The sequence below is a fragment of the Cladophialophora bantiana genome (genome assembly GCF_000835475.1).
Source record: "Cladophialophora bantiana CBS 173.52 unplaced genomic scaffold supercont1.6, whole genome shotgun sequence".
NCBI lineage: Eukaryota > Fungi > Ascomycota > Eurotiomycetes > Chaetothyriales > Herpotrichiellaceae > Cladophialophora > Cladophialophora bantiana.
The window spans coordinates 825,277-850,376 of NW_015971580.1; the positions used below are offsets into that span (position 1 = coordinate 825,277).

At 49.8% G+C, this 25,100-nt stretch overlaps 7 protein-coding genes and 1 non-coding gene across 8 annotated transcripts; 4 read left to right on the forward strand and 4 right to left on the reverse strand.

The window, feature by feature from the left end:
* Nucleotides 1–871: 871 nt before the first annotated feature.
* On the forward strand, nucleotides 872–1,912 carry Z519_04617 (uncharacterized protein; the record flags this gene model as incomplete). The annotated part of the gene is made up of 1 exon (XM_016762363.1): nucleotides 872–1,912. The coding sequence occupies one exon, from the start codon at nucleotides 872–874 to the stop codon at nucleotides 1,910–1,912; it is 1,041 nt and encodes a 346-aa protein (XP_016621310.1).
* A 4,313-nt stretch (nucleotides 1,913–6,225) lies between these two features.
* Nucleotides 6,226–8,530, forward strand: Z519_04618 (uncharacterized protein; the record flags this gene model as incomplete). Its single annotated transcript, XM_016762364.1, has 2 exons — nucleotides 6,226–8,044; nucleotides 8,106–8,530. The coding sequence occupies 2 exons, from the start codon at nucleotides 6,226–6,228 to the stop codon at nucleotides 8,528–8,530; spliced, it is 2,244 nt and encodes a 747-aa protein (XP_016621311.1).
* Nucleotides 8,531–11,860: 3,330 nt separating this feature from the next.
* Z519_04619 (uncharacterized protein) lies at nucleotides 11,861–12,109 on the forward strand (the record flags this gene model as incomplete). The annotated part of the gene is made up of 1 exon (XM_016762365.1): nucleotides 11,861–12,109. One exon carries the CDS (start codon nucleotides 11,861–11,863, stop codon nucleotides 12,107–12,109), a length of 249 nt encoding a protein of 82 aa, XP_016621312.1.
* Nucleotides 12,110–12,702: 593 nt separating this feature from the next.
* Nucleotides 12,703–13,086, forward strand: Z519_04620 (uncharacterized protein; the record flags this gene model as incomplete). The annotated part of the gene is made up of 1 exon (XM_016762366.1): nucleotides 12,703–13,086. One exon carries the CDS (start codon nucleotides 12,703–12,705, stop codon nucleotides 13,084–13,086), a length of 384 nt encoding a protein of 127 aa, XP_016621313.1.
* A 1,443-nt stretch (nucleotides 13,087–14,529) lies between these two features.
* Nucleotides 14,530–16,099, reverse strand: Z519_04621 (uncharacterized protein; the record flags this gene model as incomplete). Its single annotated transcript, XM_016762367.1, has 2 exons — nucleotides 14,530–15,677; nucleotides 15,784–16,099. 2 exons carry the CDS (start codon nucleotides 16,097–16,099, stop codon nucleotides 14,530–14,532), a joined length of 1,464 nt encoding a protein of 487 aa, XP_016621314.1.
* Nucleotides 16,100–18,938: 2,839 nt separating this feature from the next.
* Nucleotides 18,939–19,054, reverse strand: Z519_04622. The gene has a single exon (XR_001677170.1). It is a non-coding gene; the product is annotated as a 5S ribosomal RNA (ribosomal RNA).
* A 225-nt stretch (nucleotides 19,055–19,279) lies between these two features.
* Z519_04623 (uncharacterized protein) lies at nucleotides 19,280–20,086 on the reverse strand (the record flags this gene model as incomplete). The annotated part of the gene is made up of 1 exon (XM_016762368.1): nucleotides 19,280–20,086. One exon carries the CDS (start codon nucleotides 20,084–20,086, stop codon nucleotides 19,280–19,282), a length of 807 nt encoding a protein of 268 aa, XP_016621315.1.
* Nucleotides 20,087–22,599: 2,513 nt separating this feature from the next.
* On the reverse strand, nucleotides 22,600–24,690 carry Z519_04624 (uncharacterized protein; the record flags this gene model as incomplete). Its single annotated transcript, XM_016762369.1, has 1 exon — nucleotides 22,600–24,690. One exon carries the CDS (start codon nucleotides 24,688–24,690, stop codon nucleotides 22,600–22,602), a length of 2,091 nt encoding a protein of 696 aa, XP_016621316.1.
* Nucleotides 24,691–25,100: the final 410 nt, after the last annotated feature.

Below are 25,100 nucleotides of genomic sequence, written 5' to 3' on the forward strand. Positions count from 1 at the left end.
ACAGGCAAGGCTTGGAGCACGTGACTTTCTCTTGGCACATGCCACTACAAATTCTTCACTTCCAGTCTCAACTTTAGATCTTTCTCTTTTCCTTCTTCAGATCAAAAAAAGCAACAGAGCCTGCCACGACCGTCGTTTTGTGTTTTTCTACAGCGACGTGTTGCCATGAGCTCTTCGTGAGCTCAGTGGCTCTGGAGAATAATTCCTTGTAGGAAGTTTCCTGCTCGTTGGGTCCTCTTCGGTGAGGGCGATGAGCTTGAAATGTCGATTTATAGGAAACATCTTTCCCCGTTGCCCGCCTCCCTCAATTTCTGTCTATCTTAGCAGAGCGGCCATTCAAGCGATTGATCGAATCCAGACCGCACAGCCTAGAGTGCCTCGGGCTGGACCTTAGCGAGCCTTGAATGGTTCCAGCCCCCTCTGCAGCTGTTCCTGCTGCTCACGGCAACCAGATTTACAAACCGTGTGCGAAGCTGAAGAATTTGACAATTTCAAAGGCTAATTCTCGAGAAATGCCATGGATCGTGCGTTACATTCTCCCCTTCTCTGCGAATGAGATGATTTGTTGTTGAGCTGGTTGTTTTGCATTCCAGAGACACTGTTATGTGGATCGCGCTGCCCTCGCCGCACGGTGATTGTGTCCAAGGTAAATATCATGCTCAACGGTTCAAAGTATCCTTCGACTTTCTTTTTCCTCCTCGATAGGCTTGCTTTCTTTTCGAGACTTGTTACACTCTTTTGGAAGTGTCTCTTTTGTTGCTCACAGTCACTCCTTTGAATTATTGGTTTTCAACTTCTCTTCGCTCGACCACGATACACAGAAGCTACAACCAACAAAATAACGCCCTACCAGTTCCCCGAACCTGGAAACATGAAGCGATCAACGCGCACCAATTTGCCCTTGGCAGTACTGTTCATCGCTGCAGCCAAGGCGCAGACAAGTACAGTTATCAATGATCCGGCGGACACTGGTGCTACTACTGTATACTATTCCGTCTGCCCGACTGCTTTGACCACCACCACCACCTTGTCAAGCACCATCACTTTCTGCCCGGGTCCCAACTGCAACGGAGGTGGTCCTGTGATCACGCCTCCTCCCACCAGCCCAAGGGGTACCGAGATCCTTAGCTACACCACTACCCTTCCAAATGGGGACGTGGAGGAAATCCACGAGTACCTCACCGTCTACCACCAAATTTGTAGCAACGGTCAGTCTATCGGACAAGCCACCTACACCATCACGGAGGCTTGTCCCTGTGAAGCCACCACGAACCCTACCTCCATTCCCGAAGGCTTTACTACTACCGTTGTGTCCTGCGATGTTTGCCACAATGGTGGAGCGACCACAATGACTATTACTACACCATGTTCAACCGGCCCGTATGCCACCCAGACCCCAGTGATTGGACCAACCGGCGGTGCCAATGCTCAAGCACAAGCAGCAGCAAGTGCCGAAGCTAATGTGGAAGCTGCGGCCGGATCCGGTGCTGGTGCTGGCTCATCCAGCGAAAGTTCGGGCAGCAGTGGCTCCTCCGGCAGCTCGGATACTGGCTCCGGAAGTGCAAACGCCAACGCCAATGCCAACTCTGAGGCTTCCTCCGGCAACAGTGCTGGCGGTGCCAATTCCGCATCGAGTGCAAACTCTGCTGCTAGCGCCAGCAGTGGCGGTTCCGGTGCTGCTGTAAACGCTAATGCAAACGCAGCAGCCAATGCTGCCGCCAGTGCCGAAGCTGGAATCAACAGCGGTAACAAGTATACCAATGGTACTGGCAGCAATGGCACCATTTCACCGCCCATCACGCCTGTGGCCCCCGGCAGTGCCTCCCAGTTCACAGGTTCTGCGGATAAAATGGGTCATGCTATTTCTTCCGTGTTTGCTTTTGCCATGGGATGCTTAGCGTTCATGCTATGAAGCTTGTGAGGGAAGGGTGCACTCATGATAGAGGTGACGGAAAGATATTTTGCTTGGGTGCATGGATGGATTTTTTTTATGGGCTGGGGAATGCGTCTTTCTTGTTTATCCGGGATATATTGTAATGTATGGACGGCATCGCACTGAATACTGATATTTCAACGCGTGCGGGTGGTCTATGGAAGGACAGTGGGCATATGCGACATACGAGCATTTTAGGGGTGCCTCTAAGTCGTTAGCCCACGATGATGGTGGTGGTCAATGTTGTGCGGATGAATTATGTGGTCCTTTCGCAGTGATGGACGTAGAAGTTATTTGACTCAAATCAATCAACATTTGCTAGTTTGCTAAGTCTGCTCGACAGCCTCCAGACTGTCATATGTGATTCATTGTGTACCAGAAGTCGTCGAAGTGTGTCTTCCCTTCCATTCCTCCCCCGAGTGACCCAGCATCCCTCGCGGATCGAGCGTCCTTGTTTCAACTAACCATCAGTAGTAACTAGCCACGAGAGCCTTCCCCTCATCGCTCATCGTCAGCATCATAAGGAGACCTCGACAATTCTTCATACATGGAAACCACGATCTACCAAGCCTTGGCACCGAGGCCGCTTGTAAAAATCACTCTCGCTCCGAGTTATTACCTACCGGGTACCTAGATATCATTAGCAACAGACATTCATCAGATCTCGCATGCTGCCTGACAATTTATTTCATTGTCAACCAGCCACCGGCATCAGTGTTCAGCATGCACCAAATAGCATCCAACATAAAACAGCCACGATGAACACGTCCCGAGTGACAAACAGCGCAGCGCCGCTGCAGCCCTAACCGCACAGTAGCTACATGCCCCACTAGGTCAAACGCCATGACTTGGGAAAGCCGGCATAATAGCTAGTGTGACTTTCCCATAGTCTGGCGTCGCTACTCGAAGGCTCTAATGCAGGCTCAGGCTTGCATAATGCCCGTTATTGTCGAGATCAAGGTTAACCACAAGATGACGAACGCCAACCAAAACGTCCAAAATTATTGAGGTTTGCGAGGGTCTCCTCGAAGCTGGGGCCAGCTGACTCGAGGGGACCTGAACACCACATCATGCAGTTCCGAAAGTCTATCCAGCCAATACTGAAACTCAACGAGGTCCAATATTAGAGGCCCGTCATAGGGACCAACCTGCCGGAAAGTCTTACTGCTTCGCCCTGAGCATGGACCTGAGGTCTCGATCCTATTGCAGGGACAGAAGATTGGGACCCCAAATCGTCCCTTCGAGAAGGTGCCTTGGTGGTAGGATATCAAAATCAGAATCTTGCATTCGAAACGTTGGAAAACGAACCTCATATCGATCTCTGCGGCAACCCCGTCGTACAGTTTCAGGTGGGCTTGGAGCATCCATTTGTACAAGAAGATCCTCAAGGCGTTGGCTTGCTGACCGAGCCTTGGATGTTCAGCGAGGCAGTCTGTCCACTCAACCTTAAGCTCAGATATATTCTCCATGAAGGCTGCCGTAAAAGAAGGATACAGGCGACCATCTTTTGCCTCGCTTCTCCATGTTGACACCGGAAAGGCATGAAAGACGGAATCTTGTAGGTTTTGATTGTTTCCCCAGTGTCGGGTTCGCGTCTGTGGCACCTGCAACGAGACCTCGGGTTCGCGCACATTTACCCTCACCCACAATCTGAGCACCAGATATGCTGTCCGACTAGCGGCAGTTTCGTCTCCCCCATAATGCGCCATCGGGGTGGTGCACAAGTCGATCGAACCGTGCCAACAATGCGAATCTGATCCTCGTGGCGCTTTGCCAGCAATTGGCTCCTCGGTGAGGTCGTGGGCAGCTGCTCTGGTCTCAACATTGCTAATTCTTCGTAGTAACAGAAATATCGGTTGAAGAGAGCGGAATTTACCTTTCGAGGGTCGGTATGGAAGAAGGCGCTCCAGATCTTCTCCTTTGTTATAACGGATGGCTTCTGGTCTAGTCGCTCTGCGGCTAGTTCCATCGGCGTGTAGAGCACGGAAGCCCTTATAGTGTGCTCGTGCTGCGTTTGCATAATACCCCAGGCGAGGTGGTTCACGAACACAACCCGAACGTCGCACTCTGAACATCAATTGAGGCTCAACACGAGCAGGCGGTCTCGACCACTGTTTGAGACAGGGGCTGTGTGTCGCCAATATTGTCTACGTGTGCTGCCAACAAACCTCTAGGCTGAAGCGAGGCTGAGCCAAGGCCGCTGAAGCACCACCAATTTATACTTCTCCCTACTCGTCTTGTCAGCCTTACCACGCCCAAGATGAGGAATATTTCTCCCCTTCAACTTAGCATTATCATTTTCCCGTCAGCATTGTTCCAAGTTATGGAGAGTAGTGCTGCATTACCAGGAGACCTGAAGTTTCATGATCTTTCAATGTGGTGCAAACTAATACACCATTCTATTATTTCGGAGGAGGACTCCCAAACCAAAAACTTAATGGGCGTGTATCCCCCCTGAAAATCGGTGACTGTCTATTTGTGGTCAACTCGCTGTCCCACCGAGAAACGAATGTCATGTACCTTGTCTCGATCGCTGGTCCTTTTGCTACCGGAGTTTCTATGGCTGATGCTACATTCAATTCTGGGACTCCCATCACAGTGAGCCCTGAAGCACCTACCATATTCAGTTCTGGCACTCCGGGTATCGGAAATAGTGGAAAACCTGCCACAGACGACTGCCTGGGGAAGCAGCAAGTCAGAGCCGAGGCAGTGATCCTCCCAACCAGGGCAGACGACGACAGCTTGACCCTCGCGTCTCCAACCACTTCACCGATCTTGATCCGCCAAAACCCACAGAAGACATAGATCTACAGCCTCCAAGACCTCTCTCTACTACCGCCTCTTGTACCCGTGATCTGTCTCACCAGATAGTACCGACCTCCTTGCACGTCTCACACAACACCGGGTCAGTTGGACCCCTCACGAGCCGATAAGACTAAATAGAATGGAAGTGGCTATTCTCTGCTTCCCAGCATACTTGAGCACTTTCGCTGCCCCAGTACCTGCTCCAGCTCTTTTGAATATCGCGTCAGATCTTTTTATTTCGTCGCCTGTAGAGTCTCAAATGGTCCTCTCTGTGTTTGTCCTTGGCTGCCTGGCAGGGCCTTTGGTAAAGCGACCCGTTTCAGGAATCTATGGGCCGTAGGCTTGCATGCTAATGTCTCTCCTTATCTCCTCTATAAACAACCCCGTCTGTGGCGTCTTGGCTTCGAAGAGTACGCTGATCTTGTTCAGAGGTCTTGGCATCAGGGTGATTCTGTCGCTTGATTTTGGAGCCACAGTCTTCGGGACTTGATCGAGCGAGGAGAGACGGGGATATTTATGAAGCTGTTTGCCGCAGCTCCTTTGCCCGGTCTGGCAGCTGGACCCATGACCGGTGCTTGGATTACCAAATGGACTTCATGGAGGTGCCCCTTCTGGATCATCCCCCTTGTTACCATTATTTCTTTTTGGGGGGATCTTTGGCATGGCTAGTTCGGAATCTGCGGTATCGTTCACCGGACTTGTGCCAAAGGGTTGAAATTGCCATCCTTTCTCACACTGGCGATAATTATTGGCACATTCGCCAGAGCGAGATAGCCTCACCTCCTAGGGAGCTGCGCCACCTCGGATGGTGTGTTTGCCTTTTGGTGGGCCCAGATTGGCCATTGTTGGCTCTGTGCAGTTCCCTCGCATATGACATCCAATTTTTCGTTTTTCTCGACTCTTGCAGACCTCTTGCGCGAAAGTTATAAGCAAAGCGTCGTAATAAGCGGCTCGGTTACTTGTCCTCTCTTGGAGTTTTTGGGGTTCACCATTTCTCGAGCGGCTGTTTGGTATTCAGCACCGAATCTACACCCGCCTTGGCATCCATTTGGGACTGGTGGCCTTGCTGCTCTACTCATGGTTCACGTGACGTGGCTTAACTTCGGCTCAGCCTCAGCACCATCTGCTCAGGCTAACTAGACTGCTGTTGAGCCTCACTGGCCTCATCGTCCTCCCTATCACCTTCACTCAGGCCCGATTCTGGACGCCCAATGTCATTAAATACTCACGCCATACTGTGAGTGTGTCTCTTCGAGGAGATGGAAACATACGAACACCACGGGGATAAGTGCAAGAATGGAATTATCGAACCCTTGTTGGTCCGCAATCGCAAGGCAGAAACTGCAACTCCGTTGGGCGCTTAATTAAGTCACCATGCGGCCTTCCTGGCTTTCATCCCGATTTAACCCTCTTCCTCTCCTGCAGTTTCTTGTCACGCACCAAACTGAAGCAGAGCAATCGCGTCATCCACCACTTGTCCTACCAACATGAATACTTTGTCAATCGCCGTCGAAGAGGCGGCGCCGAACTATGTATATAAAAAATTGCAAAATAAGGATGACATTCGCCTTGTCACAATTCTCCCCGGTCGGTTTGAAGACATCATTCTTCTCGAAATCTCACATGTTCCCCTGCCGCCGCTTCATCCGACGGTCTCGCGACGGATGGCCCTAGCAGAGTTGAAGAAAACACTGCCTCCAAATTGGGATGTTCACGAGGCACGCGCAAGCTATCGATTCCTGTTCTCCTACAAGAATCCGGAAACAGGGACACGGATCTCATCGTGGACGCACCCCATCGATACTATCGATCCATCCCTCTATCTCCAGCCGAACGAAGGGAGAGAAAACTACGAGCCGAAATATGAAGCCTTGTCCTACACATGGGGCTCGCCACTTCATCCTGAAACAGCATACATCGCAACCGGCACCTCCTCCTCGAAGCTCTCCATCAGGAAGAATCTCGCCTCTGCCATCCGTCATCTTCGCTACCCTGACAAACTACGCACGATATGGATCGACGCCCTCTGCATCAACCAATCGGATGTCAACGAACGCAACGAACATGTTCCTCGCATGGTCGATATCTACCCACGCGCCCAGCGCGTGGTCGCGTGGCTGGGCCCAGATTCGGCAAACGGTAGCAATGCGATGCGAGCCCTCGATTTTCTGGGAAGTCAGACCCTAACGACCGTCGACAACTTGGTCATCGCCACCCCTACGGCGACGGAAAGACACTGGAACCGCCGGACGGTGCTCCCGTACGATCGCGGCACTTGGGTGGACATCACCCAGGTCTTGAACAGAGACTATTTCAAACGGCTGTGGGTCATCCAGGAGATCCAGCTCGCCAAGGAGGTTATTTTGTGCTGTGGAAATAGCTTCGTAAGCTGGGATCGTTTTTGCAACGCAGTCAATTTCCTGTATACGAGCGAGCACCTCTCGCAGTCACTCATTCCGCGGATGAGGCTGCGGCTAGTGAAGCGTTTAGCGCAAATGGGGTCCAATTACCCCATCTCTTGGAATCTTCTGAATTTGGTGGATGGAAGGGGCTGTTCCGACCAGCGGGATCTCATCTACGGTCTCCTCGGTCTGCTACCGGCTTCGTTTTCTTCTCGGATCGAGCCCCGCTATGACCTACCGGTCGGACATGCTTACAAAGAGGTCATGCTGGCGCACATTGAGCATGCGCAGCGACTTGACTTTTTCGAGGCATGCACTCTCGCGCGGAGAGAGCAGCCCGGAACTCCTTCATGGGTGCCTGATTTTTCGGCACCGCCCGTTGTCGGCAGAGAGGTTGGCATGCAGCTTGCCGCTGGGTACTCACGGTGCTGGGCAGAATGTAGATGGGAGGAGCAATTGCAGCAAGACGTCTTGAAGGTGGCCGGAGTGCAATGCGCCAGAATAACACATGTGACGAAACTAATCCCGGTAAGCGACAATCTTTTGGAGACACTAGCTGATGTGAGGGCTTTGGAGCCTGACGATCTCGACACTGCGCCGTTGTATGTCACAGGCGAGCCCTTTCGGGTGGCATACGCAAAGACAGTGGCTGGGAATCATGTACGAGAGAGGTTCCCCACGCTCAAATTTCCAGATTTGGAAACTTGGTTGACACAGGACTCCCCCAATGCTCTGTTTGGGAAATCGGGTAAGAGGGGACTGCCCTCTCCTGAAGCTTGGGATAGTCATACCAAGGTCCCTATTGTCTTCTCTGAGGAACGAGCCTTGCGACTGTTTCAGGGTCGACGGTACTTTATCACTGACAGGGGATACATCGGGTTAGGACCTGCGGGTTGTGAAGTTGGTGAGTGGTCAAAGCTCGGACCCATCAAGATGTCATTTCATGGCCAGCTAACAAGAGTTAGGCGACATCACCTGTGTTTTCCTTGGTTATGACGCTCCAGTGCTGCTGCGGCCACAGTCGGGAAACCCCAAAACTTTTGCCCTGGTCGGCGATGCATTCGTCTACGGGCTGCACGACGCCACTGCGTTGCTGGGCCAACTACCCAGTCCATGGCGAGTGCAGGTCTTTGAAGACGATGCTGGCTATTTAACAGCATACAGATTCTTCAACCCACAATCCAACGTGCTCTCGGACGAGGACCCAAGGCTCGGGCCCCTTGAACAGTGGACGAGGGTTACGAGCCTTCCCAGGACCATGGATGATCCGGTCATATTCCAGGTCTTTCAACACAACCAGACGGGCGAGATTATCAAGCATGATCCTCGGTTGGACCCGGAAGCTTTGATCGCGCGTGGCTTGAATGTAAATACCTTTTGCCTTGTTTAGGATGACGGTCTTATGTTCTTGAATCTAGTGAAATAGGGCCGGAGCACTCGCAGATGCCCTATTTAATTTTTTTTTCCCATGATCAACCAGCCAAGCCCACCTATACCGAGAGCTTCACGAGGCCAGCAGACGTCTGGACGTGACGTCCTTCTTCGAAGAGCTGCCTTTGCCGATAGTCGAGGTAGGTGGTATCGAATGAATCTGCGATGTTCGAGGGATATTTATCGCTTAGTGTGCACGCAAACCACGACGACATGGTCACGTTTCGCTCTACGGTAGATAACGGCTTCAGACGGCTACTTGGGGAGCTGGGGAGATAAGAAAGACTCGCCACGTCGGTCTCGAATCAAGATAATGTACGAGGAGGTATTCCATACCGGGAGGCGCCTCCGGACACCATGGTAGACAGCGGTGGTAGACCTCATCCCTACATCCTTTCCTCTGTCAATAGAGGCTTTGTCGGACAGGAGGGCACGTTGACCAGACTTCGAGAGATGCTATTCACAGGGAAGGAGTGCCAGGCTATCGTAATCATCGGGCTTGAAGCCGTTAGTAAGACATAGGCTGCTCTACAGCTAGCATACTAGGCAAAAGAGAATAAGTCAGATCACACTGTCTTCTGAGTACTAGCACCAAGCCGCGTAAGTTTTGAATAGACATATATGGAGATAGCAAGACGGTCATAGGTAGAGAAAAGAAGCGAGGATGAGGATCCATTAGAATCTGTTCGACTCTCTCTGGGCTCAGAAGCGGCTTGGCCATTACTTCTCGTCGTAGACAACGTCGACGATGTTGATATGTTTTCTAAGGATTTGGCTAAGCAAGATGCCGTAGCAAAAATGGCATAATTCAGTATCTTCCAGAGAGCAGAAACGGCCTCGTTCTGTTCACAAAACATTCATGAGATGTATTGCTATCGGTTGCTGGGAACGACGTAGTGGACCTATATAAGATGAGCATACAAGAAGGTAATTGTTGAACACAGAACAGGAGGGGTTCTATCTGATTGATTGTGTCTTATCGCCCTGGCTATTCAGAGAGACTCTGCCTATTTATGTATCCTTTGGCCTGTAATCTGAAGGCCCTTCCTAAAACCTCCTATTCTATTGCCATGCTGTCGCAGGTCGGTAAGAACAACGGTGTTGAGGTAAGTGCCGCAGTTGGTGTGACAGGTAGCCTCTTAGGTGGTCTGCCACAGTGGCTATCTTGTAACCCTGTCAACAGCAATTGTCTTTGGAGGGATCACTAATCCGAAAGGATACAATCCAGATGATACATTAGTGGAGAAGCTACACCAAAAGCTCGCCTGTCTTCTGTCAACCATTACACAGACAACGGTTTACCTGAATAAGAACCAGTGAGTGGGGGTTGGAGGTACAATGGGCCTCTGAACAGGGGAGGCTAATGCTTTGCGCTACAATTTTTCCTTTCGATTTGTACAATAAAAAAGCTTTTCACTTAGTTCAGTCTCTTAAGATTGAAGAGACAGGGCAGTACAACACCAGAGACGGCCCTTCGAGAGTGTCGTCCACCTAACACGATGATTCTTTCTACTCTGATCAGAGCCAGTTTGCAGGTGCCGTGGCGGTACGATGGGTGTGGTGTATGTGTTGCATCCTCATTTCAACGGGAGGGACCTTTAGCTCGTCATCGAATAGAGTAATATCCCGATGTGACATGCTTCAAAATACGAGCGTTATAGAGCATCTAGTATATTAAGTGAGACAATTCAGTTTATGGGTAGAGCTAAGAACAGATTTTGTGCCGGACTCCAGTCTACTGGGTAGACGCGTCACTTTATTATTCTCTGACCTGAGACCATTTCTGGATTCCGAGGTGTTGTCAGCAGGTATTTTCCCTGTCTCGCAACCTGCACTATCAGCATCCAGACAGCGTGATCCCTACAGAGACAATTTCCACCCCCCAAAACAATCGGAAGGCGATTTCGAATTTGACTGTAACTCCGGCCTTTCCCACACTTCAAGCACGGCAAGAGGATTCGAGGTGTGAGACCTTGTTTCGGTCCATCTTTAGATCTAGGCACTAAACCTAGTAAGAAAACATCTAGTCACTTAGGAACAGTGCGATTCTACCTGGCAGTAGTAGGAAAACACAGCCTCAAGGAGGATCACATGAACGAACCCTATCTTCTTGCTTGATATCGAAGTATAACTTTTCCAGTTTCTACCTTGTACTTTTTGGGCCGCTTCTGAATCCCAAACATGTCGAAAGCTTCCCTAGCCACAATGTGAGAAATTGAACTACCATAGGTCAAGCTGGAAGTGGCCATGACATTGTCCTTTACTCGGTATTTGCCATTTCTCTCACAATACGACCTCTTCGCTGCTTACTTTGCTTCTGTGATGATGAAAGAGTCGTAGATGAAAAAAGTGTACGTGGAAGAGGTTCTCTGCAGCAGCTATTATAAATGTTGCTTATCACTTAATTCGGGTGTAGTCTAGGAGGCTATTGCTTGATCTTTCACAGCGCCTTGTGGAAGCTTGGTTTACTATACCGAAACATGTTCCGCTGTGCCCCGGTTGTGAGGTAGACAGAATTAGACCAAACGCAAATAGGCCCTCGAAGTTTGTACATCCGCACTCATCTTCAAGGGTAAGCTTTGCTAGTAACCAGGAAAGGGATGAGAGAGTCAACATCAAAAGCAATTGGTAGTTTATTACTTGACAGCAACGAAATAAGAGTCAACGCTGTGAAAACGACCGTGAATCGCCTCCTCCCCGAATCATCCGACAATCGGAGATATGTGTGTCCCGGTGGAGCCTTGAGCACAGGTAAATATGGTGCGTATGATGTGATAGTAAGAGATGTCAGACCGATGAAAGAAAGCTATACCTTGGAAACCAAGGGGTTTGAACTGGCAACATGTACCCCAAAGGTAAGTTCTCTTCCATCCTCAGCATCACAAGCTTGGAAGACTAATGCCTAGAACGAGTCCAGAGCAAAGATCTCTGGACATGGCAACCATTGAACGAGAATACTTTCCAGAACTGGAGGCATATATCAAGAAAAGGACTGGTGCTGATATTGTGTCCTGCGACATGCCAAGGCTACGACAGTCGAAGAAAGATCTAAAAAGCTGAGATGTTCAACCTGTTGCAGGCGACGTCCATGTTGATGTGAACGATGACACTGCTCGCAATCAAGTCAAAATGTGGCTGTACAAGCTGGCATGGCAGATTCGAAGCCCAGCCGCATACAGTTCCTGAGGAATTGGCGTGCTCTGAGCCACCCTCCCCAGGATTATCCTCTGGGGCTTTGCGATCCGGATACTCTGTCAGACGAGGATGGTGTACATTCATACCTGATTGCATGGCCAGAGCTACGACTGCGCCATATCCTCCAATACCGCCCCTGGATACTACCATGGAAGATGGACTTGTAGATGCACGATCGATCGCCAAGAAGGACAAACTTATCGGTGCTGGATATACATTCCACTATAAGCCAAACTATCGCTGGGTCTACTATGCCAACATGGTCAAGGACGAAATACTATCATTCAAATTGGTTGACACCAATCTCTCCCTGGCGGGTTCCACACAATACCTTTTTCGATGATCGCCCAGGAACGATTCCTCGCTGCAGTCTCGAAGTTCGCGCTTATTGTATATTCAAATGAAGAGTTGCCTCTAGAAGCCAACCCGATGAACGTTGTCGTAACCATTGAGAGAGAAAATATTTGCTATCTATGTACTGTAGAGATACCAAGTTAATGTTTCAGACTTAAGTGGACCAATTTCACCCCGAACGCTTCTAGCAATAGCGGTAATTGGAAACTTCAAGATTGTGTATCCACACACCTTTCCAGACTCAGTGCGTCGATGCCAGTCGTACACCCTGAAAAGGCGCAACACAATCATGATACATGGTTGATCGCTATTGGTCTATCCACGGCCACTGATTCACGAGAAATCGAGGCCCCTTCACGAGACGTTCTTCTGCTCCAGTCTATCTCCTCCACATGAACTTTGCCTACATTCTCCCTTAAAATCCTCGAATTCGCTTCTTCATCCTTAACAACCTGCTCACTGAGCCCTTTTCCCATTCACCTCTATCGAGAACCAACCACGACAGCAACAGCAGTCTAAGCACATTTCTTACAACACGAATTTTAACTCTCTGAACCACAGTCACGTGAGTGGATCAATGGAATGGGTCCCGATGCACTGGCGGTGGAAAGTCATCAACTTGGTGGCACGATCAAAGAGATAGCGATATTCCTCAATAACCAACGCCCCGGCACTTTTCGTACCAGGAAACTAAAAGGAGGCTGGGAGGGTTGGCTCCAAGTTGAGCTCGATTCAGCTCTCGATACAGCTCTAGGCATGAACTACAAGGTCTCCAGCGAACAAACCATATTCAATGGCTCGAATCAAATGGTGGACATCGGGGCTGAGCCTCTTGCAGGTCCGGGGGCAACGCTGCCGTGTGCGGGAATCGAGTTGAAGGTGGAATCGGCTTACCAGACGGGATCCCAACGGACGCTGCCACGACGGCTGCAGGCTGACATTGAGATGTGCATCAAGGGGCCCTAGAAGCAGTATAGAACAGGTGCGTGTAGGCAACTGATGGCCGTCGCAGTTACGTCTTTGCATATATATATATATTCGATGTGAGAGAGGAATGGTTTAGGGAAGTTGAAATTAGAACGCAATCGCGCATATGTGTTTGCGTTGCACTACAGTGCAATTTGGATGTGTGCGTTTATGATATGATAGTCTGTTCTGAATCTGCCTGTGTATATCCCTCTCTGTCTGTCTAATGCCATATTGACAGCCTTATAGCCTGTCGATAACTTCTTCTCTTGGCACGGGATCGCACGGAATCGCACGGAATCGACGCTGTCGATGTACATCTTATGACTCTCATACGATATTGCCAGACTATCACACGATGCTGTCAGATTGATTCAAGAAGGACCCTCTGTTCAACAGTTTGTCGGCTTGTTATAGATGTTGACAATCTTTTAAAAACATCCATCTTGTCTGGTAGGGAACGGGATCCAAGGACGAGGATTAACGGTCAGCGATAAAGAACGACAAAACCAAGTTGGTGCTACACGAACGGTCCTGACACGTAGTACAATTCTGTAGCATCGACGTCTCAACCCGCCGATCTTCTTCACCAGGGGGTGTGGACGCATTTTAGGTTGACATGAATCTTGTCTGAGCCACACACGATAGGCTCCTCATTCAGAGGAAATAGGAGTTCAATCTGTGACCGAAAAATGGCAAGTAGCCTCAACCTGATTTTGCCTCAGGCGCTTCTACAAGCGATTTCCATGAATAGCCAGACTCACAGCCCGTAACACCCTTCCAGATGGGCCGAGACAAATATCAATAGCAAGTGAAATCGGACCCGGACTGATCAATGATTTTCAAGAAAGTGAGTCTTCATAAGCAATTGCTCAATCTGTTTGCTATGTCTACAGCAAGTACACTCGTTCTGATTGTGGCTCGATCAATTTTGCCTTCTTGCTGAGATTGCTGCGCCGGTCGCAGCCGCTCCTGCTGTTTGCATCGTTGGGGGCGGACCTGCAAGTTTGAGCGTAGGGAGTGGACAATCACAGCGGGATTTGGGTATGGCAGATTCTTATTTATAGAGGGCATGAGCGAGAAGAATCGAGTCCACGGCGTCAACAGAGTCAAGTCCGGACGCAGCTGGAGGAAGAGGTATATAATCAGAAGAACCTTTCTAGGCTTCCGAAGAAATAATATACCTTCCAGCGACCACTATGTGAGGCAATTTGTTGGTCAGAGCTTATTTTCTGCACAAGTCGCTTCCGGGATGAGGTAGTCATCTTCGCGGCGTAACTTATCTGTCCCGACAAAGGTATTTAGCTGCATGTGGTAGTGCCATTTCATCATTGGAAGACCTAAAATTTGGGGTGAAAGCGGCTGGAAGATGTTGAAACCACTATCTCAGCCCGGGGCGCACTATGATCAGGATCTGACTGCATGCATTGTCATGGAGGACAGCTATTCTGGCATCGGAGCAAACCGCGACATCTGTCGCAACTTCCGCCCATATTTGTAGAAGAGAAACGGAGCTGGCATGGCCAACACGCACAGAAAGCCGAGGACGCTCGTAGCCCATGCTGTGCCCAAAGATTTATACATGCGTGGTGCAGCCAACGGAAAGCTGGCCGCCACTAAACTCCTCACGATCGTGCTTGCCGCCATCGCACTGGCAGCGGACTGAAGGTAGATGTCCACCAGAAACGCCACAGCGTTAGTGAAAATGAGCATGATGCCACTTCCGATGAAAAACCCAGCGACGATTTGCGGAACCGGGGAGGTCTTGCGTGACGAAGTCCAGGCGAAGAAAAAGAGCCCGATTGGCAGAATCATGCTACCGAGCATGACCAATGGTAGGCGGTCCTCGGGCAAGACCGAGCCGCGAGCCTGTAGCCTGGGACGATAATATCGTTTCGAATACAGCGCCACCCCGGACGCAGATACGACCACACTTGTCAGGATGCTCAAAAATGGGAGGGTCCCGGTACGAGGATCCCAACCTCGGTCTTGGACGAAGCTGTATGGAAATGCGAAGAAGGTCAGATAGAGGATCCCATAGACGATGGCAATATATAACGCCATGACCATGAGCATTGGCTCGACACAGAACATGATTGCCGGCTTGAACATGTACTTGTGCACAAATTCTGCAACGGCTGGAGCTTGCTTGACATTTTGTTCGGTCAATGCGGAGGAGTCTTGTGCCGAGTTGAATTTCTTGTTTGCTCTTTGTTGGAGGATTGGGCCATATGTCTCGGGGATGAAGAGGAAAGCCGGAATTCCAACAACGACGCCAAGAATGAGGGAAACCCAGCCCGTCCAGTGCCAACCGAGGCTGCTTTCGGTGAGAAGGGCTCCAAAGATGGGCCCAAGAGTGGGGCCTACGTAGACAGCTACTGAGTAGACTGCGGTTGCGACGCCACGCTCCGCTGGCTCCCAAAAATCAGCGTAGGTGGCACCGACCAAGACCTGAGGCGAAGCTCCGAAGCAGCCGGCTAACAGGCGACATACAAGAAGTGCAGGGAGATTTTTGACCACTCCGATGGGTATTTGGAGGACCGTCCACGCGAAGAAGGCTGAGAAGAGTGGTAACCGACGTCCTTTGAATTCTGATAAGGGACCTTCAGCGACCACACCGTCAGGTCAGCACGAAATGCGACGACTCGGAAACATATAGATAAGGTATTCTCAATTGACGTAGAGCGGCGAACGTACCCCAAACAATGGGACCCACAGCAAATCCCAACACATAAAGCGACACCCCCAAGAGTGACACTGTTTCACTGACGTTGAATTCCTTTGACGTTGCGGCGATAGCTGCAGACCAGACAGAGCTCGCAAACGTGACAGCCGTAGTCATCAACGCCAGAAGAGTGGTAATGACCCATTTCCGCCATGCCGGAAGATCGAACGGACTTTCAAACGCCGCAAGAACTTCCCGGTTCTGGTGGTCTTCGACAACGTGTTTTTCATGTGGACCATGTTCGAGGTGGCGAGTGGGCGTAGCCGGTTTCTCGAAGTCGATTGACATGCTTCAGCCTAAGACAAAACATATTAACACCACAGACAAACGCTTCTCGGCGCGAAGAGCAGATTTGAAGTCGGCTGGCAGGAGTCTTCAGTGACCATGGTGCTATCCTCGTTTCGGAGATCTGTGCCGTCTTAGCCGGCAAAGAGCGCCACGAGAACCCTCCACGCCGAGGCAGATCGCCCTCATTGCTCCTCACTGAGGTACAGATGACTTCGACGGGTACTGTGTGACGGGTAACGGCTTTGTCTCTTTGTATAATTACCAGTTTTGTGCTTCCAGGATTTTACCCCTGCTATCTGATGCTTAGGCATTCGGCCAGGGGTCACCGACTCGCTCCAGGTCGCAGAATATGATCAAACCAATATCACGTGATACATCTCCAGCACTTGATGTGTATTGGGCTGTGGCTCTTGACTGTGGCTTCTGACTGTGGCTTTGGACTTTTTGAGAATGCAGTATTCCATTGGAAAGGTCAACCACAACATGACATTCACAGCACTGCAGCCTTTCCATGGCATAGTTACAAAACAGTAGATGGCACCGAACCTCGCAGCCCCACAGCATGAACTGATTTGAGACATGTTCGTCGATCGTTTGTTCACTCATCCCGAGATAGCTAGTGCGGCTACGTGCAGTCGTGGCGCCGTCTAAGCGATTTATGCAAATCTTCGGCGGTTCGGCAGCAATACCGCCCCCTTAAATGGTGTTAGACGGCGACGATCTATTACCCCTTCTATACTCGATGCCCTCTGCCAATATCTCCTCGAGAACCTAATCAATACCTGGAAGAGATGGAAGTGTTCTTATGGGGACGAATTCGAGGCTGGCATCCCCAAATTACACACCAATTTCGCTGCATCCCCCTGTCCCACTCAGTACCTCCTCCAGGCGACATTTTAACCTAGGAAAGCGGCCTCGAGCACTCCTGGCAACAATAACCGAAAGGAGCCCGGGGGTTGGCCCTGCCGACCATATGAAACACCAAAACCTAGGAACCAAGGGGCCAAGTTTTAGGACTCTCCGCAGACTCAGGGCTATGCTCATGCTACTCAGGGCACGTCTCGGAGCCGAGCTTAGGGTTGCACAGCCAAAGCTCAGAACGGCTTACTGGGTAGTCATAGCTCAGGCTAAATAGCGGGATGCTCAGGTCTGAAACCGGAAATGGACTTTAGAGGTCAAGATTCGCCAGCTGAGTAATTCAGGTAGTCACCTATCTTCCCCTCGTACCGAGCCGCTTTACTTATCCTCGGCTCACCTTCTGCCCCCCAGAGCCCTCCCTAAGTCTTGATATTTCTCTTCATTCAGACACTGCCTTAGGTCAACTTTACACGATGGGATCTATCTGGAATGCTGGATCGCATCAGGTGATGACTGAGGTCTCGATCAGTCGACGTGAGCATCGTTCTTCTGCTGGGCATATCATGTGAGGCCAGATATAAATTCAGGTGAGCATAATTCGTCCACAGATTCAAGAAATGGATATGCAACTGTGGTTCCACTTCACGGTTCATGGGCTTCACGTGTGATCACAATCGTACCACCATGCTTCTATGGCTATATCTGCCCGCTTGGAGTCCATTTTGTTGCTGTTCTTCGGCTTCTTTGTTCTACTCCGTAGGATTGAAACCCATACCTTTAATGAACCCTTCTCATAAAGCCTTGATCTACAACGATGGCAGTTCCGGTAGACACGATATGCAGTCTAGCCATCAAGGCCATCGAAGGTGCTTATGATATATTTAAAACCCTTCAAAACGCCCCATGTCTAATAACCAGAGTTGAACATGATCTGGAAACTTTAGAAGGATCGATTTAATAGTATCTCGACAGCAAAGCTAAAGAGAAAACATCAATCGTTGCCACAATGGCTGTACTGCACGAAGCCGAGCAATCCCCTTGCCGTGAACTGGGGTCATACCTTGTGCTTGCAGGTGTTCTTCGAAGCGCAAGAATGGAATCCGCGAAGTCCACGTGTCGATCAAATCCATATTGAAAAAATTTCCGGGGTGACGCATCTCGCTCGAGTGGAATCGCATCTCGCGGGGTTCGCGGGGCAGTTCTGCTGCGTTCTAACGTGGAATGTTTGTTCGGCGTTGAAAAATCAGCTGCTGGTACATCGGACAGCCTGGCAACAGAGAGACCAGTATCTAGGACTTCGACTGCAGGTTCGATTTCGGCGAAGGGGGGAAATTGCTGATGCATAGAGTCCAGCCATTCGAGCTCAAGGGGAAGAAACGCTTCCGCCGATGGGCTATAAAATTGTCCAGGAGAATGAAGATCTAAGCGACTGGGTAAGTATGGTGAGTCGTTGCCAATGATGCCTCAGCAAGGTCGATATGTTCCTGGACCAAGTGAGGAGGGCATCCCGAGCAGGCGTACAGCATTCGATCTAACGGTAGAATTTGATGGTGTTGGTCGGACTTCGTATTCGTCGCTCATGCTCGGGTGATATAGTCCTCGTAGAAATCACGAAGGGTAGGCTGAGCCCCTCGTTCAATCCACATTTATGATGAGGCGGCCGAAATCTGATCTGGTGTTGTTCAGAAAATGAGGCTGAGGCTGAAGATTGGGATGGATGTGCCGTCCTTCCCATTGGTCTAGATCTAGGGCGTACTAGTATGTAATATCTCGCTAGCAATGTCAGGCAGAAAAGCAGACAGATTTCGGGCAGATTTTGGAGCAGGTTTCGGCAACTTTCCGCACTGGCTTGCCGTTCCTGGCCGCAGAAGCGGCCACATCCGGCCAAAATACTATCTTAAAAAAAAGGGAATAATGGTATACTTATTCTCCGCCACTCCATAATACAATAGAGTGACCAAAAAAAGGATATACTAACAAAAACAATCAACAGTCAGGATTCCCAAGTGGTCACCCACCTTAGTACTAACTGACCGGCATGTGGCTTAAGTACGGCTGAGCGAACGGGAAGCCCTGTTCTCCACATCCTATGGTCGATTGCGGCAAATTACTCGCGATATTAATCTATATTATTCGCCCTCATCTGATTGTGGCTGGCTAGTAGTAGTATTCTTCAAAGTCCACGGCTCATGGTCAATCTAAATATCTTTCATGCCAATGGTGCACCTCCATATTTACACTATGTACGATTTTTACTGTATACTAGTACTACACAATGTATAGTACTATTTCCAGAGCTCCCATAAAAGGAAGCAGGTGAGGTCAAGATATATCCTCCAAGCCATCGGGAAGGTCCGACCCGTCGATCCATGCCTTAACGGTCTTTGCGAACAGTTGAGGAAACTGCAAGTCCCAAGCGTGAGCACCAGATCTGACAATGGCTGCCTTGCTCTCCGCGCATCCTTTTTCTCTCAGCAGTTTGCCCATGTTGCGAGTCGCCTGCACATCGTCCTGCATTTCACCAGCAATGGTCAAAGTCCTCACATGCACCGAGCTCAGATCGCTGTCGGCGAATTGGGCGATGCTTCTGAACCCATCCGTCAGGAGCCGCCTGCTGAAATTCCTCCGCTCTTGCTCACGAAGGCCGTCGGGTTTTTGTAGGCCGATCCACGCGCAGATTGCCTTGTCCACCCAGCCGGGACTGTACTTGGAGATAGAGGCCTGGAGGCAGTACAGGAAGTTCGGGTGCTCTGCGAACCATCTCCTGTACCCGACGAACGGGGCTGCACCGGTCACGAAGAGGGTTTCGACCACCTCGGGATGTCGCTTCGCCAGCTCAAGAGCAACAAACCCACCAAGGGATGAGCCCACCACATGAGCACGACCATCTCGGGCATGCTGTTTTATCACCCGAGCGACCTGATCGGCCGCATTGGGAAGGGTGAACGGAAGAATGTGTGATGATTGCGAGTGGCCGGGGAGGTCAACAGCAAGCAGGTGGTGGTCGGGAAGAAATGGGAACACCTTTGTGTATTCGGTGTGGTTGGAGCAGAGTCCATGCAGAAAGATGATGGTGGGACTAGCATCGTAATTCAATGAAAAGCAGGAAAGCTCGTCACCGCTTGACATGATTCGAGTTTGCTAATGGTCAGGAGGACATGAAGATGAATCAAAGGGCCAGACAATACTAGCTCACTAATTGTATAGGGAAGACACTTTCCAAAGAAACTCGAAAATTTTTGTTAAAAGTCTGAGGTTGACTTGGAAAACAGGCAGACGGGTTGAACCACCCCCTTAATAGGCACTACCCGGTACACAATTCATGCGCCAAGATATTTCGCGCGGATGTCTATTGGTCAACATTTATCGGCTAGTCCAATTTCAGCAAACTTCGTACCATCCTCAGAATGTTGCTTCTGGTACTACTACTAATCTTCCACGAAAGTATTATTTACACTACATAGTCCTACTAGTAAGCTTCCCACCGCCGAGGGTTTTACACCGTACTAAGTATATATACCATTTATACACAGACTAAAGTCTCTCTCCAGTCCGTTCCAGGTTCTCAGTACTTCTCTCAGATTCTTCTTATAACACTGCTAGTACCTTGGAGTCGACTTCAACACTATATTATATCTCTAGTAGATTGCGAAGTCTCGATCCTTCTCGATCCTTCGATACTTTCTTATTGCTTCTAACCTTCAAGATTAATAGTTATATTAAGTATTATAGTAGATATTTTTAGGATATTCTCTAATAGCGAAGAAGGTTCTCTTATATAGTAAAGAAGGTTCCTCTTAAATTAGGAGAAAATAATTCATTATCGCAAAGACTCTTATATAATTATTAATATATATTTTTTTATCTAGTAAAAAACGTTGTAAAAATTAAAAGATTTCTACCAAAGCTAAAGAGATAAAAATTAAAATTTTGAGAAAAGTGCTCCTAACTGAGATCGAACAACACTCTTTTTATAATTCTTAATTTACTAGCATACTAAGTCGAATCGGTTCGAATCGATCTGGAAGCGGTCTTAGACTGGGCTATAACCGAGTCTGCTGCTTAAATCGCTGATCAAACTGACTTGGTTTGAATCAGTTTGAACCGATCTAATATCTAGAGGAAAGGCGACCTAGTACTACTATTCATCAGCTATGAACAGCTCTTTAGAAGTCTCTCGAGCTAACTTAGGTTATAGAGAACATCTCGCTACTACTAAAGAGGCGCATAAAACGACTCAGAATAGTCTATTTACGTCTACAGACGGCGCGGCGTGTTATAGTACTATTCGAGAAACTTTGGTGGCGACTAATTTTACCTGCTGTTAATTGGCGTTTGACCTGGTAGGTAAATTATTACCAGTAATAGGCCTAGGGAGGAAGCCATGTCAAAGAGTTTACATCGATCCTTTCAAGAGTCATTGAATTAGTGCTCGATAGCCCATTTATACCTATATATCTGCTAATTAAGCATCGACAACGGCTTAGCATTTATTGCTCCTAAGGCCGTCAGGGCATGCACGGGTGTTTATAGGAGGGCTATGCGGGTGTTACACTACTTCTAGTAGGTGATGAACGAGCCAAGGCTAAACAAGGGCCCTAGGTAGGTTTTGTCCTTCTGAACCGCCTGTAATACTCCCCTATGTACAAAGTGGCAGTGCCCATAGGATCTGGCATGTTAATATCTATAGAAATCAAGGCCGTTGACACATAAAATAAGTACAGTGCTGCTTAAGAAGCCATGAATAGTAATATTGCAGGCAAAAGAAAGCTTACTAGTGGGGTTCACAAAACCTGAAACGTAGGACTATTGCTGCTATCAGTGAGCTGTCAGCGATTACTACAATCAAGGTGAGAAGTGAGCTAGATGAAGGAAGAAAATATAATCAACAGTATGTACTACTACTAGGAGTACTAGTATGTATGCGAAGATGAACAAGCATCTTACGAAAACAAAGGCATCTACGAGCTTTTATTAACTTTTTTTTCCTTTTCATTCATTGGAGGTAGTAGGTAATGAGGGCTAGAACCCCATTTACCCCTCAGAGGGTTTGACTAGGCTAGGTGATACTAGTAAGCTATATAGTAAGATGCACGAGGACTCTTGTCCACGGCTCAAAGAGCCCATCCTTCCTCGGAAGGCGTGGGACGACTGCTCGATGGCAGCGAGGTGGCGGTAGTGGTAGTGGTGTGGCAACAAAGGAGATTGAGTTCACTGTAAACAGGTTGATTTGCAACTCCCCCAATTGAGGAAGCACAAGTTCGTAGATGTTGGGGGTATCTCCGTCAAAAATAGTGTAAGCAAGTCGATGAGACAAGAACAGATAAATTCCAAATCCCCGAATCTGATCACGTCGCCGTCAGATAGGTAAGTGGTAAGGTCAAAGTCAAATGCTCCGGTCGCTAAATGCAGAAAGAAGGCCGATGATGATGAATGATGATTCCTGTTTCCGTTGCTGTTTCTCCTGGGGCTGATGCAATGTGTAGTATCCGGTACTAGTAGTTGATGATGATGACGGATGATGTGAGAAAAAGTAGAATTGCCGCGAGGCAACATCTTTGTAGGAGAGTCGTTCAGTCGTCATAGGATGAGGCGTATTCACAAAAAGAGGTAAGTAGGGAGGAAAGGACTATGGCTCAGTTCTAGATCGGACAGCTGTTGTTCTTCTTCATGGCCTTGGCTAGCATCAGCTTTCTCATCCACTCGATTCGCTCTTTGGAGCTGTCAACCGCGAAGTGGTGAGACTTATGGCTCTTGTCAAAGATCTTCTTGTTTACCTTTTCGTTATCGGGGATCAGGGAGAAGGCGAATGACTGATCGCTAGCAGGGATCTTGCCCTGGCCCAGGAGGCTCTTTTTGAAAGCGGCGCTGAGTTTCGAACTCGAGGCTTGTGCGTAGGCGTGCAGTGTGTACTCGTCCACATCAATATCCTCAAGAGCATTCGCATTGGCGTAGTGGGTATCGTGCATCGTGAGCTTGTTGCCGACCAGTGTACAGTAATTGTCTTGCCACTCGTGTCGGAGCATCCGGGTAGTTTTCCGCTTCCGCATCCAACCTTGGTGGTTCGCGAGTTCGATTTCCGTCACTCGCGCTGCGGGACGAGCTACCAGTGAGTCGATTTCCTTGACGGGAGCCACAGAGGGCGTGAAAGACTGCTGGCGGATATGGCGCCGAGGAGGCGCAGGCTGGGTCGACACACAGCGCTGGATGGGGTCAGGGGGGCTAACTGTCGCTGGAGCAGCGCCATATCGCATCTCAGGAGGGACAGATTGGGACACATCACGTTGGCAAGGGTCTGCAGCCATGGCGGTGACGGGAAGATCGGTGGCTGACATGGGGGTATCAAGGCGGTAGATATCAGCCGGAGATGCAACGCCGCCATAGTGATACGGATCGCGCTGAAGCTGAGCTTTGAGTTGAGCCTGGATCTGGGTGGGTTGTTGAAGAGCGGAGATGGGTGTCCGCGAAGGAAGTTCGTCTTGAGTTTGGCCAACGGGGATGGTGAGTTTGGGAAGACCACGAAGGTGCTCGGCGAGATGAGCGGACTTGGCGGCAAATGAAGCGGAGGCAGCAGGAGGAGGCGAAGGATTAGTGGAGTGTGACGGGGTGTGGAGGTGTTGGAAGTTGAGAAACTGCCTGACGCTCTCCTGAGGGTCGCGAGGCTGGACTCCACTGAGGCTCTCAGCGGTGATCTTCACGGAAGAGGGCCCAAGAACGTCTGATGAACCGACGACCGACGGCAAGGCTTCGGAGTGGGCTTCAGATACGGGTCGGCGGGCGTCGTCTTCCCATGCACGCTGCATGCGAAGGATCCTTCGTTGTTGCTTTTGCCACTTGGGACAGTCTTCACCTTTAGAGCACTTGTGCTCTTTGGGGAGCACCTGCTCGATCCCAACAATGGAGACGGACTCTGCAGGCGTAACAACATCGGGCTGGCGAGCTCGTCTCCGGGAGCGAGATCGATCAACAACGACATGGCATTCTTCCGGGCGAGCAGCCCGCTGGACAGCTCTGGGACTTCTGTTGTTCCTCGAGGGCGTTCTCGAGAGTGGTGCTTCGAGGGAAATCATACTGCTATTGCGGAGTTGGTGAATCGAGCTCATGACTCTGTGGCGTTTTCCAAAGGAGCTAATGTCAAGTTCCTTGAGATCCTCGAATTGCAGGTCGATCAAGACACTGCCAGAAATATCGTGAATGAGGAACTTTTCCACAACTGCTTGCTCAAAGCCAGCCTCGGCCATCCAGTCGGCAACCTGCCGAGGAGTCCAATCCCGAACTTGAGACTCGTCGAGTTCTGCTACAGCGGTGTTGAGGGCGTTGATGGTTTTAGCAGGAGTCTTTGGCTCGACAATCGGAGACATGTTGAGGAAGACATCGTCGTCGGGATTCGCGAGGATCTCAGGCGTGCCGCTGAACAAGTGAGGCCCTTGTGGACCCAGCACTGCTCTGTCGTCGAAATGAAACTCAAATCCGTCGAGGCCACCGCTGTGAGGCGGGGTTGGCAGCTCATCCCGGCTGGATGATAAGGTCGATTGACTGTCGTCATCTTGGGAGTCCCAGGGCTTGGGAATCGAGTCGGGGTCGTCCTCGTTGTCGGTGTCAAAAATCTCGGTGGCTTCTGACAGAGGTCTGGGGGCGATTGTCCGTCGACCAAGGAAGGAGAGGTCGGGTGGCTTCTGAAGCATCTCAACAGGCTGCAGCTGAAGCGGAGAGTATGGCGTCGACCAGTCCATGGGTTAACAGATACTCTATGATGGGATTGTCTTTACAGTTCTTCAGAAGGTCAATCTTGGAAGATTGAATTACGGTGGAGATGTAAACTCATGAAGGGGTTCAGGTATGTATGTATAGATGGTCATTGTGGTGGATGCGGGCGGTTAGAGGAGTAGAGCAATGTGACAAGTGGAGATGCAAAAGCCAGGGTACTTGCAGAGATGGATGCAGGATATTGAATCGCTACTGCAGACGATATGTGTGCGATAGATGTGAAACGACAGAAAGGCAGCCAGTCAGTTGGAGGCAAGGTGCTGTGGGCTGGTATAGGCTGACATAGGCTGGCGGCAAAAGAAGGCTGGAGATGAGCAGGAAGGGAGCTCACCAATAGAGGGCCATCTATGAAAAGTACGCGCTGGAGCCGTCCCGG